This window comes from Ursus americanus, chromosome 33 (assembly GCF_024610735.1).
Source record: "Ursus americanus isolate L20-20 chromosome 33, mUrsAme1.1.p, whole genome shotgun sequence".
Taxonomy (NCBI): domain Eukaryota; kingdom Metazoa; phylum Chordata; class Mammalia; order Carnivora; family Ursidae; genus Ursus; species Ursus americanus.
Genome location: NC_142159.1, coordinates 25,309,759 through 25,326,653, shown reverse-complemented (window position 1 = coordinate 25,326,653; position 16,895 = coordinate 25,309,759). Strand labels below are relative to the sequence as shown.

At 42.1% G+C, this 16,895-nt stretch overlaps 1 protein-coding gene across 7 annotated transcripts in view; it reads left to right on the top strand.

Annotated features, from left to right (window-relative positions):
* The window catches only part of CAMTA1 (calmodulin binding transcription activator 1), a 681,426-nt gene extending 665,847 nt beyond the window's left edge, over positions 1–15,579 (top strand). For 5 of the 7 annotated variants that reach the window (XM_087858385.1, XM_045803561.2, XM_087858382.1 and 2 more), the window contains 2 exons: positions 592–666; positions 12,290–15,579. In XM_087858385.1, the coding sequence (XP_087714511.1) occupies positions 592–666; positions 12,290–12,353 (139 nt within the window). In that variant the 3' untranslated portion in view covers positions 12,354–15,579. Of the gene's footprint in view, positions 1–591; positions 667–3,326; positions 3,358–12,289 lie in introns of all 7 variants that reach the window. The other 2 variants (XM_087858384.1, XM_087858387.1) reach the window with 1 other exon arrangement.
* Positions 15,580–16,895: the final 1,316 nt, after the last annotated feature.

Here is a 16,895-nt window from a genome sequence, read left to right as displayed (position 1 = left end):
TGTCAGTCCATCTTTGTCTGTTTAGCAACTTCTCTCTCCAAGCCTGCCCCCCTGCCCCCGTTCAGTTATTTTGGTGGCCCCACCTGACTTCAGCTGGGGTGGGAAGCTGGCAGGACCCAAGTTCCTGTTCAGAGAGGGCACCCCGTTGGGCAGTCTGAATTGTAGTGTCCCTGCATGTGAGACCTCAGAGGCCAGCTAGTTCATCTTTGAGAGTGCGATGGGGACTCTGAACGCAGTAAGATACGCCAACAGAAGTAGTTCAGTAGAGAATCAGACTCGGGTGAATTAGCTTTGACCCTGAGAAAGCCTGTCTAAGGCCGGAATGCCTTCTTCCACAAAACGAGCTCATGAAGGGTTGTGAAAGGACAGCTGAGTGTCACCGTATGTTGGACCTGGGCCCTGTGTCCCTCATGGCCAGGGGAAGGGGTCCCCTCCTTCCATCTCTGTCGTGGCCCGGGCCTGCCCATGCTGTTGGGTTTGCTATGTGAACTGTTTAATTAAAAGCCCTCTGTCACTGCTCACCTGTTTTCAGCATGCGCACATCAAGCGTCACAGGACCGTCTCGTGACATTGCTATTCCGGCTTTTTCAGGAGCAGTTTGCTAACCAAAAAGCAGGACCAAGCTGCTCGAAAAATAATGAGGTTCCTCCGCCGCTGCCGCCACAGGTAACCCTACCCCTCATGTAGACAGTGTGCTCGTCGAGAGCAGTAGAACAGCCCTGACCCTCCTAACCACGCATGCCCGCCTCTGCAGAGCGAGTCCCCGACACTCATCAGAGTAAGCGTCCCGAATCGCGTAGGAGAGCAGAACTCTAACTAGGCACTGAGTTGGTGCTTCCGGAACCCAGGTACCTGTCTCAGACTACATGGGAAATAGCAAGCCGTGGAGACTCACGCCAGCGACTTTCCGTCTTAATTTGGGTGTGAGGACAGCGTAGTGGGACTAGCTTTTAATTCCCGTTTCTCTTTCACCTCTTACTTCCACGCGACACTGCAGCACACTCTTCTCTCCGAGCCCTCCCTGTGCCCGTGTGCGTCCACACAGAGAATAAACAGAGTTCCTGTTCTCAGGGAACGGATGGAAAACCACCGACTCCATCCAGGTTTTCCGACTTAGGATTTCTGCTGAATAGCGGGTGCCCTCTGCTGGAGATGTGCAGGAAGGGGAACCCGTCTGAGTTGAGAGGTGCATTTTCAATGAGGAGAAAACAGGCTCCTGTGACGGGGGCCTTCCCTGGAGACAGGACAGCTTCCCACAAGGCCAGCTCAAGGGGTTTCTCTTTGTTTCCTCAAATTGGAGCTTCCTTTGTGAATGCTAGGCTCTTCTCTTAGATCTGGGGGGAGCTGGTGAGATCGTTTGGTTTTCTTGATTAGGTGAGCACTCTGGTCTGACATCTGTCCCAGTGGCCTTCTGAGCTGTGTTTCGATGACCCTGTGTGGTGTCGCTGCTTCCCTGCACATCGGGAGCAGTGCGGTTTGCAGACCCAAACTCGGAAGCAAGCTCTTTGACGTCTCGTTTCCTCTTCCTGTTTCGTTGTACCTAAAGCCTGAGTGTCCGGGTTCAACTTGATCCCACAGAGGCTCCCTTTTACTTCAGTTTTTCTGGCTCCTAACCTGTCTGCTTGCTAACTTGGAAACTCTTTTGACTTGGAGACTTAATAGGGGTTAACTGGCCATTTGTACTTTTCCTTCTGTCTGCAAAAGAATTCTTTTCTGTGATGTTAAAAGGAAATGTGCACAGAGCCACACGTTAACAATAATAAAAACTTGCAAAAGAATACTCTTTAGGATGTATTTGCAATTCTCTGACTAGAACGCTACTTGAAAGCGGCTAACATACACCAGCTAGGCCTCAGCAGCACATTCGCTCTCTCCCACGCAGTGAGTGGGGTCTTTTCCCCCGTAATTAGCTAGCCGATGAGATTTCAATGTCGACACTCAACTAGGAAGTCTTGTTAGGAAACGCAGATGACAACGTGAGCACCTGTACATAATCACATTAGTCCTACAAGCCTTCCCGGGGGCCGGCTCTTCTCGCCCGCTCAGTCCTGCCTTTGCCAGCATGACCGTACTTGCAGCCAAATAGGGTAGTTGATTTTCTCCGTTCAGTGAGACCTCTGGGCCTTCCCTAGGCCCTTTTCCAGAGGTTCTCACATGTGCTCACACTCCCTCCTTCCTTTTCCTCTCTGACCTGCAAAATGAAAAACACAGGAAGATTCTATCCAGTCCTGCCGAGACTGCGGTTAATGCCTTCCTGGAAGATTTTATTTTTAAGAAAATTAGCTTTACATTGCTCTTTCTTAGACCACTTTGAACAAACCTGAATGTTCACAAGTCGCACTCTCCTTGTTTCTCCTAGTCTTCTCCTCAAGCTCTGAAAACACCTGTAGGTAGTGTGACCTTGGTTGTTACGAGAAAACCGATACAAAGTCCCACTCCTTTTCTCTTCTTTCTTGTCCGAAGCTGTGCGCTGTGTTTACACTGGGCGAGTTGAGAGGGTAAGCTATTTAAACAAAACATACGTGCATCAAAGGCTGCCCCCTCCCCAAGAGTAAATCGGGCAAAGGAATCCTTTCGCTCTTGTTTTCAGAGCTCTCTTTTTGTAAACCAGTAGGGAAGAAGCTCATGATTACCTTTCTCTGCTTCATATTTTAGCTAGTAGTAAACTCTTGAGGGTGCCAAGAAGGTTTGTTATGAAGAGAACATCAGATTCTGGACTCTGAATTCCTATTCATTGTTTGGGATGAAATAAAGGCCCCTGGACTGGCTCTCTTCCTTACTTGCCCTGGAATAGTTCAGAGGTTAGGAGAAATGTGCAGGCAAATTTTAATGACCTTTGTATGCCCCCTGTGTCAGATCCATAGTTTCTTCCCACCCTTGTGTCCTGAAGATCTGTTGAACCGAAAGTCTGAGCTCCTCTTTTCCCCAGGATGAACATAGCCCTGTTTCCATTTTGGGGTACTGAATATTATTTTAAGAGAAACTGTCATGTGACCTGTCCCTGAGAAGCATTAAAATAGAAACCTCATATGACACCCTCTCAGAAGAGGTAGGTAGGTAATGGCTTCAGGAATCAATAAGAAGTGTCCCATTTCTTAAGGATTTTGCTAAGTCATACGACCCCCACATTTTTAGACTTCACGATAAATTGGTGAATTTCCTACCTGCCCATTTCACACACCCCATCACCCCCTCCTTTTCTTTCTTTCCAAAAAAGGAAACACTTTATACTCTTTGTTGTTGTTGTTGAAATAAAGCTATGTATAAGGTTTCTGTTGTGACCCTCACATGCTAATAGCTCTTTGGTGTTGTTTTACTGTCTAAAGCCCCCTGGTGGACCATAGGCTGTACAAAAGGGTGAGTTTAGCTGCCTGCTAGCCAGTGTTTACCTTTACCTTCCATTTTCAATATTTTGCTTTTTGCTTGCTTGCATGGGGCTGCAGCCTAGGTATGCCAGTAAGTTCCACATCCATTTTGAATGAAATACGATAAAATGAAAACTAACCCTAATTACTAACACTGCTACATTATACGACATGCAAACAGTCACATACAGCAGACGGACAAATGCATGAGTGAGAGAAAGGGAGGCCCTTCTGACCCGGCCGCAGGGCATGCGTAGACGTCGGTGGGGTTGAGACAAGGCTGCACCATAAGAAAACATCCAGCAGGTGGTTCTCTGTGATTCAGATAATTGGCCACCATGAAATTCTCTCCACTACTGCCTGTGTCCAAAATTTCTAGAGCAAGAAAGCTCACCAGGTGATACTGGCTTTTTTTTTCCTTTTTTATTTTATTTTTTTTAATAAATCGATTTCTTATTTAGAGTTACTATTTCCCCGTTCCCCTGTTCCTCTAGTTTCATTTTCTAAATCTCCCTTTCCCTGGTGCCATGAGGTAAGTCAGCCCACGAAGCTGCCCTTTCAGAAACACTGCAGGACATTCATTATAACGCAGCGAGCAAACCTGACTTCCAGAGTTTAACAGCAATGCTGAATAAAGACAACGTGGCGTCAAGTGTCTTAAATCTGTATACTGTATGTTGCAGTGAAGATTGGGTGTTCCAGTAGAATTCGTATTTTAAAGAAATGGTAACGGAGCGGTATCCAGTAGACACCATTGGTGTCGTTGAGATTTTAGAATATGACGCGGATTTGTAGGTATACCGAAGGGACAGAAATCTTTGTCAGATGGGACTGTCACATGCCTGAAGTTACAGTAAAGGATTGAATGTCAGGAAATTGATTTAAAAGCCAGGAATATCATTCAGCAAAATCAGATTTGAATGTAGATTAATTGGACAACTTTTGTCTGATAGACTTAAGAGAAAATGCACTTAAAAAATTAGCACAGAAGTTACCTCTGCCAGCTCAGGCGCGCTCAGCGCCCTCCCTTCTGACCCTATGGCGATACTTGAGTCATGCGTAGGATTTCCGAGAAGAGATGATAATTCAAAAAATCGAAAACTTCTAATGTTTCTGGAGCTAATATTTTTCATCCAAGTACATTTATGTGGATGCTGGTATTTTACTCATTATATTTCAAGTCAAAGGCCAGCTAACTTTGCTTTAGAGGCTTTAGTAAGATAGTACATGTCTTAGGCTTTGTGGGCCACACGGTCGCTGTCACAGCTGTTCAGCTCTGCCATCAGAGCATGAGAGCACCCATAGATGACACGTACATAAATGGTTATGGCTACCATGCCAATAAAACTTTATTTACACAGATATTCATTGGGCTGGATTTGGCCCATGGGCTGTAGTTTGCTGACTGATGATGACGACGATGATGATGATGATAGGAGAATTGAGTTTTTATAAGTTCTTCCTAAAACAAGACTCTATCCCTATAAAAGATTCAGAGTCTCACCTGGTTAGAACCATGGATAGTCACTGAAAGAAAATGTATTTAAAAAAATAATAAAGCAGCTACACTGGTCTGTAAATTTAACTAGTTAGTCCTCTTGAGGAGTGGGCAGTTGTTCACAGCTGTCCCATGTAGCAGAGCTGGCTCAGAGACATCTATTTAAAACGTAAGAGAAAAAAGGGCACCCAAATCTCCATCTCTTTCTCTTTCTGTTCCCTCTCACTCTCTGCATACATAGATAATATTTCTTTCTACTTCAAACAAACAAACAAACAAAAACCTCCCAAAGAGCAGATGCATGCCCTAGGATTCCGTTTAACTAAAAGCTGTAGTATCTGGCATGTGCAGTTCATACAGTCGCTGCAAGGAGACAGCGTTTAGTAAAAATGGTTGCTTATACACTTCCGAAACTTGTTATCCTCTGGTATGTCAGCGATCATTTTTAAGAGTCCGTCTTGCAAAGGTGCTCTTCAACACCAGAGTCCCTACCGTAGCTTCTTTAGTGCCTGCTGCGTTCCGTCCCAGCCTCCCGAGCTCCTCCCCAGGCAGGGAAAGTTGGAATGCCCTGACACCCCGTACCTGCAGTCTCCAGGGAGTTTGTGAGATAGGAGCTGAGAAGCTCAGTTTCGTTCTAGACTGGTCCTGTTTCTCTCCCTGTGGCTCTAATTACCAGTAAGGTCTCGCTCCCTCTCTGTCCCATCAGAGAAGTCACAGTGGCCCTTCCTCCAAAGGTCCCCAAGTTGAAATGACTCTTGGGAGGCAGAGCATTCTCCGAGGAGAGTTCTTATTCCTGGAATTTATATCAAAGAAGTTAAAATACATATTTTGTAAATGTTTGAAGTGTCCCATACTTAAGACGTTTAAGGTTGGTACATCAAAAGATAATAGTTGAAGACTGAAGGAATTAAATTTTGCAGGCAGAGGTTGTCAAACGTGATTGAACCCTGCCATCTAGACGGATGAAACAGTAGGCTCTCTAGAAAGGCAGGTGATGTCGGTCATCAGAATTAAGGCACAATAGGCTAATTCCAGGCACATAAGAACCAGAAAATACCGTTGTGTCTTCCAGCTTTTAGTCTTCACTTGGGGAAGGCTAAGAAAAAGCCCCAAATACCCTTCACCGTATCAGCTTATTTTCACACAGCCTTTCATCCAGACTGAGCCCCTAGTTTACCCACTTAAAATAGTTTCCAAATTCTTGATAACTCTCATAGGGATTTGTTTTGTCTTGGACACAATAACTGTCCATTTAAGAGAAAACTTTTGTTATGCACAGAGAGATCTTTAAATCAACAGTCTTCATTATTAATTCAGTTAATGTAGGTGTTCTGCTTTCAAAAAACTGACTGGAGGATTTCTGAGATTGAAGAAGTCTTTGAGGTGCACATTGCTGAAAACACTACTTCCCAGCCGGGTTTTGAGTACACTGGACAGGGTGATATTTAGTGCCGTAGCAGAAAACCAAGATACCGCATATGTCAAGAAACAATAAATACCCGAATTACCTGACATCCTCCAGGTACTGAGACTAGACAGGGCAATCCCTCTTTTCCTAGCTAGAAAATGGCTTTCCACTTCTCTAAGATATTTGGTTTTTGTGGGTATTGGGAAGTGTTCTCACAGATCAGAGAGACTACTCTCTGAAAAGCAATTCCTAGACAAATTCCTTTTTTCCCCTGGGATAATACTTCTGTGAGAGGGCCGTACACCTGGAGCGGTCACTGCAGACACTCTCGTAAACAGTGGGCAATCTGGTTTTCCAATAACCTGCTTTTGTAAGTGGCTGGCCTAGTATGTGCGCTCAGTAAAGGTGGGCAAAGCTATGCTCCTGGCATAAAAGAACCCTAATCGGAGGACGAAGAGGTAACACTTTCTGGTCACAAATTTTTAAGCAACAGATTTTCTCTGTATTTGACAACTGGGTTTCTAAACACTTAACTTTGCCAGATGGTGCCAGTTATCTGGGTAAGTAGTGATTTCAGTGCTGACTCTTGAGAGCAGTCCAGTGAAATCTCTTCAGTTCTGCAGGTTACCCTTATACTTTTGGCTTTGTTGTATGTGCTTTAACCCAAGGGACAATTGGCTAACGATGCCTGAAAGTCTGCTGCTTGACAGAGGGAAGCAGACCCCGCTCTAGGTCAAACACAGTGACATCACATTTCCTTAGTTAAAGTCGACAGGAGGCGTAGTTCCCAAGTGGCCCGATATATTTGGTGAGGAATAGGAAACGAATGTGTGGGATGTGTCATTGTGGATGTAATTCAGATACCCAAAGTAATTTTGTCTTACTTGCCTCTTTTAGGAAATGAATATTTTTGGAACACAGTGGTGTGTGTTAAATTGCAGACGACATGCTCTGTGTCATTCTTACTGGGCCTCTCTGTCTTTTTTGTTTTGCAATCCAAATGAGATTTCTGGAAAATGGCAAGATCTCTCTTTTCCTAAATTCCCCACGAGCTATTGCAGCTCTCAGAGCAACAGGTAACTAATCAGAAAGCCGCATCTGGCTGCCCTGTATATTTTTGACGTCCAGCATTGCAAGAATATACCTGCTGAAATCCACTGACTCATGAAACATTTCTCTGGCTGAGCGTTCCCGAGTAGATGTAATGAAGCAGCTTTGCCTTATGCTTTACCCATGGAGCCATCGTTTGCTACAAGTTTCGGAAGCAGGCCTACTTCATTTATTCATGAATTATCATTGGACGTCTGACGGAAATAAACCCTGTGGGCTTTTGCTGGCTTTCAGTGCTGTTGCTGCCTACCTCACTTCAGTACATTAGAATGCAACATTCGTTTTGTTGTTTTTTCTTTGGTTTTGTTTTTTGTTTTGGGGGTCGGTTGGTTTTTGGGGGGGGGGGCTGTTTTGGTTTTTGGTTTTGCTTTGTTGTTGTTGTGGAGACTGCAGCAGTATCCCAGAGTGGCGATTATGTTCAGCCTAGAGTGCTTGGGCAGATCCCGAGGTCGTCTCCAATTTTAATAGTGGCATGGTCACGGGTCAAAGTCTTGCTGCCCTAATTACCTCAACTCCAAGCCAGTCCTAGGAGTACCGTTTTTCCAAGGTACTGACGGGACGCTGAGGAATGTGCTCCTTGCAGCTCTCCGTACAGTAGTGAGAGCCTTGAACTACGGAAGCTGTAGTCTCTGTCCCACATGACTTGTCTGTCCAGTCCCACGGAAGGCTGCTTGGCCTGTCTTCTGCATGGGGAAATTCAGAAGCAAGCGTAATTGTAATGGGGTTTCTTTTTAGATGACCAGGACATTGCTAGGGTAGGTTTTTTACTGGCCCTGAATGAATCTCGCAGGTGTAATTCCTTTAGAGAAGCGGACCTCAGTAACCATTAGCTGCACGTAGTTAGCGTAGACCACGCACCAGGAGTTCGCTGAACATCTGTGTTCTGAGTCCTATAAATACGGTGACTGGATCTTCAAGCATAATTCCAACTTCAAGAATTCTGATCTCTATTTACCAAGCTGTGTACTGAAAAAACTAGGCTTATAATGCAGGAAGTTATCGATGACAGCGGTTCCGTCGTCGACGTTGGTTTTGGATTATAAAATCGAATTTTTTTTCTCCACTGAATTTTTCAGTTGGGTGTGTTTTGTGTCATGTGAATCCAACATTTGTGAGACGTCGTAGTAGTAACAGAGGGATAGAAAAACGTCTTATAAACTTTTTTTTTTTTTCCGGAGAATGATAAGCAGGAATAATGATTACAAAAGAAGTATACTCCTTGTAGCACATTTTGGAAATATAAGTAAGCAAGGAGAAAAACTGAGAGTTGATAACAACTAAACTTTTATGACGCTTCTCGTGGTAGATGCATGTTTAGTTAACACATGCCTTTTAGTGGTTATTCATGTCCTGATGGAGACAAGGCAACAACAAATTTCTGTAACTATTTGAAACATCTGTTTTAAGATTTGCTGACAAAAATTCTAGTATCACATGTTCTAAATTACTTCGGTGATATAGTTAATTGTTTTGTGTTTCTTTATAGGCAATATACCATTCAAACATTACTTTTTGTCCAATTGACATTTGACTTAAAATAAAACAAAATTAAATTAAAGTTAGGTGCCTCCAGTCTACCCTAATAATCTGCCCTCTAGTGACTTAGAGCTCCATTTATGACTTCAGTAGGGCGGGTTGTAAAAGTCTCTCAATTTCATCTAAACGTTGAGAGGTAAATTGACATTCACACAGTCTGCCAATTGGAAATCGGAGGAGGATAAAAATCTTCCCTTTCCTTGGTTCTTATTCCCGCTATTTTCAGATCTCAGATCCATTTTATAAAATTGGTAAGTGCATTTTATGTGGAGGAATTTTTGTCCTCCCAAACACCGTAGTAAAATTAACATAAGGTCTCATAAGGGACAGCATCTCCGAGTTGAGGAAATGCAGTTGTTAGGAATATAGTTATGAATTGTTATCTGTTTCAACGATGTTCTCCTCTCATGCCACAGAGATTTTCTAAGTACCTTTGGAGAAACCAGTACAGTAACTGGTTTTTTTTTCCATTGTTTTATTCTCCTGAGTTATATTGGAGGCAGCAGGGTGGAGAGGTGAAGTCAGACAGCCCTGGGCTTGAAGCCCCACTCTGCCACTTGTTAACTGTATTATTTGGGGCATGTTGCTTCATTGCTATAAATCTCAGGTTCTGCATTTACAAATTGGAGACAATGGGGAATGTGTCGGGAGGACTAAACTAGGTAACGAATGCTAAGCCTATGTACAGCCGTTGGAGCAGAAGCCTTCCCTACCTCTTCCCTAATTCCTCCTTCAACATCTTTCTCTTAAAAAAAAAAAAAAAAAAAAAAAAGCCTATGCCACTGAAGCCATTCGGGGATCATTTGTCATGCTAACGTACTGTAAAAACTTCATCATGAAACTGAGAACTAAGTTCCCCGCCATAGCTCAGGAGTGAGGAAAGCCTAGAAAACATATCTGAGGTCAGGGCATCTCCTTTTCCCAGTGTAGACGATCATAGTCATTTCTGTATGTGGACATGCATCTCTCCTTAACCTAGAGCCATGTGAGGCCATCACTAGTTCATAGCAGAGTATTTACATGGTGACTTTGAAACCTTATGAAAACTTAGTTGACTTTTTAATTAGTTTCAAAAGAAATTGCAAAAAAAAAAAAACCTGCAAAAACAAATGTGACCATTTTAACTAAAAAACTTTTAAGGTTTACCCACTATGACCAGCTGATGACAGCTTCTTCGGTATGAGACTGTATAAAACATTCCTGGTTTATAATTCGCTCTCTTTTTTCTTTCATCTCAATGATGAACTTAATCTTTTTAAAGCATTCCTCTTCACTCTAGAAAAACTGTGGATGGATATCTGTGTTTATGCTGTCAGATTTTGAGTTCAGAATTCTTCAGATTCTAGAAATCTCCTCAGTGATGGAGTCACTGTTGCATATTTGTGAATGAGTTCTGTACTAGTGCAGAAATCAGATGTCGTATTTGAACTAGCATGCACATTTGGCGGCGATTCAGCAAGTAGGTCTGCACAAGTACAGACACTTTGCATGCCCGGAAGTAAAGGGGGCATCAGTGCATGCCTTGCATTTTCCCAGCCACAGGGCTGTTAGTATAGATATTGCATGTTTAAAAATTGAACACACGATATAGCATGTTTCAATTTTTAAAAAGCCATTTATTTATCAAGTATGCATGTCCAAAATTAGGGACCTATAATGATGCACAATTCTGTACTGTAATATCCAAATTACCCTCAAGCTTAATAATCCATGCTATACTTAATTACAAAATTTAAAACTCAGTAAATACCTGGATCCAGTTATGAACAGAGCGATGTGTTCTCAATGTACCTGTTAAGAAAGAAGGATTTAACAGTTTTGAAGATACACCGTTGATCAAGCTGGAGCTGGTGTATTTAGTAAATAAATCAGGCAAATAAGAAAGTTTTCGAACGTGATAATTCTTTTCAGTATTAATGATGATAAAATAATAAAGCTTTTTTTCTGAAAGAGAGCAACTTCTCTTTGAAGAGATTGTATCAACTTTGCAGAATACTCAGAAATGATTCTGCTTGGAGGTGGTAAATATATTGTTTTCTTAAATTGCTATAATAGCGTATGTGCCAGGCCACAGAATCCCAGCCTGTGTAATGTTAACGATAACTTCCTACTGCTTTTCAAAATGTTTTCTTGAGTGCTAACGAGAATCTATTTAGAAAGTAAACTGGCTTTTGTTTTAAAGTAGAATTTAAATTGACCGGTATCACTTAAGATAACAGCAGAAACCTTACCCTTAGAGAATCAGAAAACTGTGTTTGGGAATGACTGACCTCTGTACGAGCCCACGAGAGAAACAGATGAGACTTCTTGCGCTGTTGAAGTTACAGGGTATCCATGTCCTGAGAAACTGCCGCTTCTATTTGCCTAAACCCATTCTCCCACACCCATTTTGGGAAACAAATGTTATTATACGGCGTGCAGAGCTACACCGTCAGTCGTGTACCGCGCATGCTGTGTTCAGGACTTAGACCCAGAAGTCACACCTGTATTTGATCATTTTGCTATTAAGGCAAGATCTGAATTATTTGTCACTGAAAGGAAATAATCTAGCTTGCAACCCCTTCCATGGCACCCCATCTACGTCAGGTGGCCATACTCGAAACCCCAGACCAAGTTTTATATTGAGAACTATAGACTGGAGGGGATAATTAACATGTAATTTGCTGATGTGGACTTTCCACGACTCTGTTGATACCAATGTCATTTAAATTTGTTTACTGCGACTGTTTGATAAATAGAACACAGTGTACCTTATTGGTACGCACCCTGTTGCTATCCATCTGGGAGCACTGGGGAAGTGACCTGAACATCTTGTAAAGTTACAAGGTGGATGGGAGGAAGGTAAGGAATAACAAAAATCGGAAAGACTCCACAATATGCGAGCGCAGGAGTAGAGCCGTGCAGGTGTCCGCTCGGCTGCAAGATACCTACGGTCTTGAGTCTGTGAGCAAAGCAGTTCAGTCCCTGGGTGTGTCAGAAGCGAAGTAAGTGTGTGTGCAGTTTCCCTGACTCGCCTCCTGTGGGACTGCCGGGCATTAATGGTGGTCCCAACAGGCTAACAGGAAAGCTAGGTGACCAGTTAACTCTTCCTAAGATGAGCACGTTACTCTCACACGTGACTTGACGCAGTAGACTTCGGTTTTGCTTTGTGTTTAGAGCCCTCGACGCAGAGCAGAGTTTCAGGAAGGGTCATGTCTTCCTCTTGGAATATTTCCCCCAGGGATTTAGCAGGAGTTTCTTTTGCCGTCAGTCTTCCAAAGGGTTTTTGTCTTGGTTTTTCACTTCAGAGGGTATGGTAATGCCCTTCCCCTCGTCTGGCCACGGTTTCGCTGTATAGCTATCACCTGGTGTTCTGTTCTGTTTCTCTTCCAGAGTGAAAGAGTTGAGAAAGGCCAAGGAACTTGAAGACATACAGCAGCATCCCTTAGCAATGTGACATTGCTTTTCAGACTGTTTTCATTTCTGTTTTTAGCAGAGACATGCAACGACACACACACGCACGCACACACACGCACACACACGCACACACACAATCCCTCTGCAGTTTTGGGGAGATCAGCTGCAGGATTTTAACAGGAATGTGTTGGTCATTGCATTTGCACTTTCATGGACAACTTTTAATTTGATCAGCAAGACATCTTGGAACTCAATCTTCTGTTGGATCATGGGAAAACAAGACACCACGAGGAACTGAAAGAGGCTTCCTCTTCTTAGGAAGAAGCCGGTTTCCTTCTCATATAGGGCTGTATTCAAACATCGTGTGGAACTGTACAAATATTTATACCAAAAATATAGACAAGCAAAGGTGGGGACGCACTAGCAACAAGAGAGAGCGCTGCTCCTGCACCTGTCAGTCACTTCCAAGAAGCTGAATCTTTGGGATTGGTTCTCAGTGGAGGGCTTAGATCGTACAAATCTGTAACGGTCCGCGTGCTCTCATTTCCGTCACCGATCTTATTTTATTTTCACCTGTGTTTATTTTCATCTCTACAGCACACTTAATGCAACTTTTAAAATCTGCAGGTTTTTAATGTCTTGTGGAAATTTGCAGAGGGGCGGGTGTGTGGTCAACGGGTAATGCATGGGAACTAATGAGAAACAGCTTACAGAGTTTAAATTTATTTTCTTGTCCCCACCACCTCCCAAGAACCTGCGAGGATAGTGATCATCTTGTCCCTTTTGTCATGCTCAGCACTTTAATTTTTGGGCCTTACTTTCATGTGCAATGAGATTTACTTAGAGAATTGGTACAGCATGGAGCTTTTTTTAGTAACCTTGGAAACTGTAGTCATTCTAAGGAATCATAAACCTTGCCTGGACATTTGCCACCTAAAAGATCAGTGTGGTGCTGCGTTCTGGCCAGTAAATTCCATATTTTTGGCTATAATCTCATCCAAACTGAGCAGTTTCTGTGTATATAGAGAAGGAGAAACGGAAAGTGAGAAAATATTTGAAAGGGATTATATTAATTGCTAAATATTTTATTCACAAAGGTCAATAACATGGCAAGATAAAATTATTTGTATAGTTTTGTCTGAACGAGCGAGAAAAAATGTGGATGTATTGTTTGTATATATTGTATATATTAAAACAAAGAGATATGTGCATGAACTCAAGAAAAAAGAAATGAACAAAAGCAAAGCATTAGTGGCTATGGTCTGTAAAATGAAACAAAAAAAACTTTATTTCACTATAAGAGTACTTTATTTTAAATGTTCTTTAGAAGAACATTTTGCTAAAGCATGACTAAACTGCAAAAAACAAAAAACAAAAAAAGAGCTACTGTATTTAGACTTAGGATAAAAGGCAGAGTAACATTACTTAAAAAAAAAAGGATATGTTTACATTTAATTTTGGCTATCAGGAGTTTATTTTATTTAATTTAAAATTTTTTTGCCAACGGTGCCAAGTAATGTGAATGCTAATATTGCTTACGAAAATTAAGTTACTTTTGCTAAACAGATAATCGTAAGATGAATCCGTATGTGCTTCACGCCATCCAGTCACTCCAAAAAGAACACTTAGAACGATCAAAACCTGACAAAAGAATTAGTATGGAAAGTAGGAAAACGTCTCATGTTTTTCCTATCTCCTGCTGGAAATCAGAAAATGTTAACAAAAATTGCACGAAAAATAACTAAAAATTTAAAAGATGCAAACTGGTCTCGTAGGGTTGTCATGGTCTATTACTCTTTCCATATAATGAGGAGCCAAAGAACTCTGATGCTTTTAAAAACTAAACTACTAACGTTAAATTGAGAGAATAAAGTTCGCATTTGATGATGCCAGTTTAAAATTCCCAGGTTTCAGGACCAGTTGGTGTAAAGCTGAGATAATAGTTTTTTGGGTTTTTTTTTTTTCTTGGTTCCGGCTGCCAACTGTAAGTTAAAACTCAAGGCTTGTTGTGAAGCCTGAAAATATTCACAAATAAGCTTTTAAACTGGTGTCTTTAGAAGGAAGGTAGATACAAAAAGATTGTGGTAAAAACTGGGGTCAGTGCTCTTGGTGCCTTTTCTATAATTGTACTTGTTTTTTAATTACTTCCTTTCACTGCCAACCTCGGATTACTGTACAGTATATGTCTTACCACTTGTGATCAGCTTAGACAACAGTGACAGCCCCACAACCAGTAGCCACATGTACATTTGTAAACTGACCTGGCTTGATTTTGTTTTTAAATGTGTGAGTTATGTTGCAGCTGTTGCACTCCCCTTCCCCAATACCTATTATTTTACACAATTTGACTTGTAGGAGGACACTGAGTAATTACAAACACACAATTGTATTCGAAAATGGGAATAGGAAGGTGAAAGCCAGCTCTTTCAGAATATCCCATATTAGTACTGAATTTAGATACGTTTATTCCATTTCTTATGGTACAAATAACTGATCTTTTGACAAGAGTAATGACCTCAGTGGATTTGCTTTAACCCCTCACATTTATTTATTCATTTGTTGTTTTTTTTTTTAATGTCTCCCATGCTACATTTTAGCCGAGTAAGTTAGAAACTTCTGGAAGATAAAGACTACATAGAATTAGGAGCGTTCTTACGGAGGGGATCGGAAGTAGGTTCAAAACCTATCGGTGTAGCCTACCAGTACAACTGTGAATCCTAGGTGAGGTACAAATGCACTTCCACTGAAACGAAGCATTTCTGACCGCTTTTTCTTGGTTGTGAATCTTAATTTTGAATATAAGATGATAGGTAAGCGCAGCTTTCTTGGATAATCTGAATTCCCAAGTGCCAGGAGTAGGATTTCATTATAAAATTAATAGCTAATCTTATTCTGTCTCCTGAAGATTTAATTGCTATTCTTGTTACCCATTTGAAATCAGCTGTACTGTGTGAACGAAATAAAGACAATAACTCGAACCCCTCTCTGGCTGCACGGTCGCTTATGGCAGTTCCACACAGTAGTTGGCGCCCAATGGGGGGTCCCTGAGACTTGCATGTAAAACTAGTCTAGATGTCTTCTTTTTTGTAAGTTTTATTTTTGTAATTGTGCATGTGAAGCATCATTGAATCAATGGATCTGTTGAAGAACTCAGCTGCTGGAAACCATGCAAAATGTTTTGAATTGCCCTTAAAATATGGAAAATGTTTTCTGAATGCTTTATATTCTTTCTGCTGTAAATTAAAAATGAAGAAAATTTCCCCATACTATGTGTGTGCTTTGCTTTAACTTTACCTAGTACTGAAATCCAGGGTGACCAGGCTGTTTCAAACCCAGATGAGATCATTGCATGAATTTCCTTAGATCTAGAGACAATGTTTTGGCATCGACTATTACAGAGTTTCAGACATGCCCATAAAATAAAAATGTCTTAGTAATTACTGCCACTGCCCCTAGAACACTTGCTTCTCAACGGTCTTCTCAGGCACCTCTCAACATACCAGTTACTTGAAACATACAGACACCAATCTAAATTCACCGCTGCCGCTAAAATCCTCTGCTGTTTTTGAAAAGGCATTTTCCACTGACTGCTAATATCCATCTTCTTTTCTGAGAATTCCGTCATCATCTCCTTTCCTTTCACTGCGGTGTCATCTTGTCTCCCTGGTAGTCCCTCTTTCACGGAGTCCCGTGTGGATGCTCCTGCCAGACCAAGGCCACAGGATATCTCCCAACTCCACCAGGCCCCAGTGGTTTCTAGAGCCCACTGCATTTAAATGACATTCTCCTTTCTTGTATATCCTCTTTATTCTGTCTTATTTTCACCTGTACCCCAACCTGCCCTTTCTGGTTGGGCGGTGCAAACCATGTCCATTTCCACTGCTGTCTTTGGTCATGTTTGTTCATCCCTTGCCTGGTGAGTTCTCTTCTTATCGACTTAACCCAACTCAAATCCCATCTCCTCTGTGACACTCTTGTTTATTCTGATACACACTAACACTTCCCTTTTCAAATTATTACATTGACGGTCGGAAAAGACAGTTCGGTATTTAAGTATTTTATTTTTCATTTCTCATCTCATCTGCCGGTTGACCTGGCAGTGTTTTGCATTGTTCTGTTTCTTTTTTTTTAAGGTAGGCGTTGTCAACGTTGGTAGGAATACTTCCAGTAGCAACTTTAAATACATTGCAAAGTAACTCACTGCATTTGGATTTGTGACTCCGCCTACAGCCGTTCAGAAGTTGAGGACCTACTCTGTGCCGGGGCCCGGGAATACAAAAATGTGGAAACTAAACACAGCTCCTCATGGCCAGGCTCCCCTAAACAGATTGTAGTACGGTCTGTGCAGTAACAAACATTTGAGTCACAAACGAGCACACGAAGAGAGGAAGTCTAACCCTATCAACGCCTGTGATAAATACCCCAAAGGGACTTCCGATCTCATTTTAACAAGTTTCCTAGGGAAACGTGGGGTCTCCAGGACCACTGGGTTAACGCGGGACGTCAAGCAGAAGCACACAGCCCGCAGTACTGTCACCTCCAGGGAAATGGCTCCCGGCCCAGAATAATGTACCACGCCCCC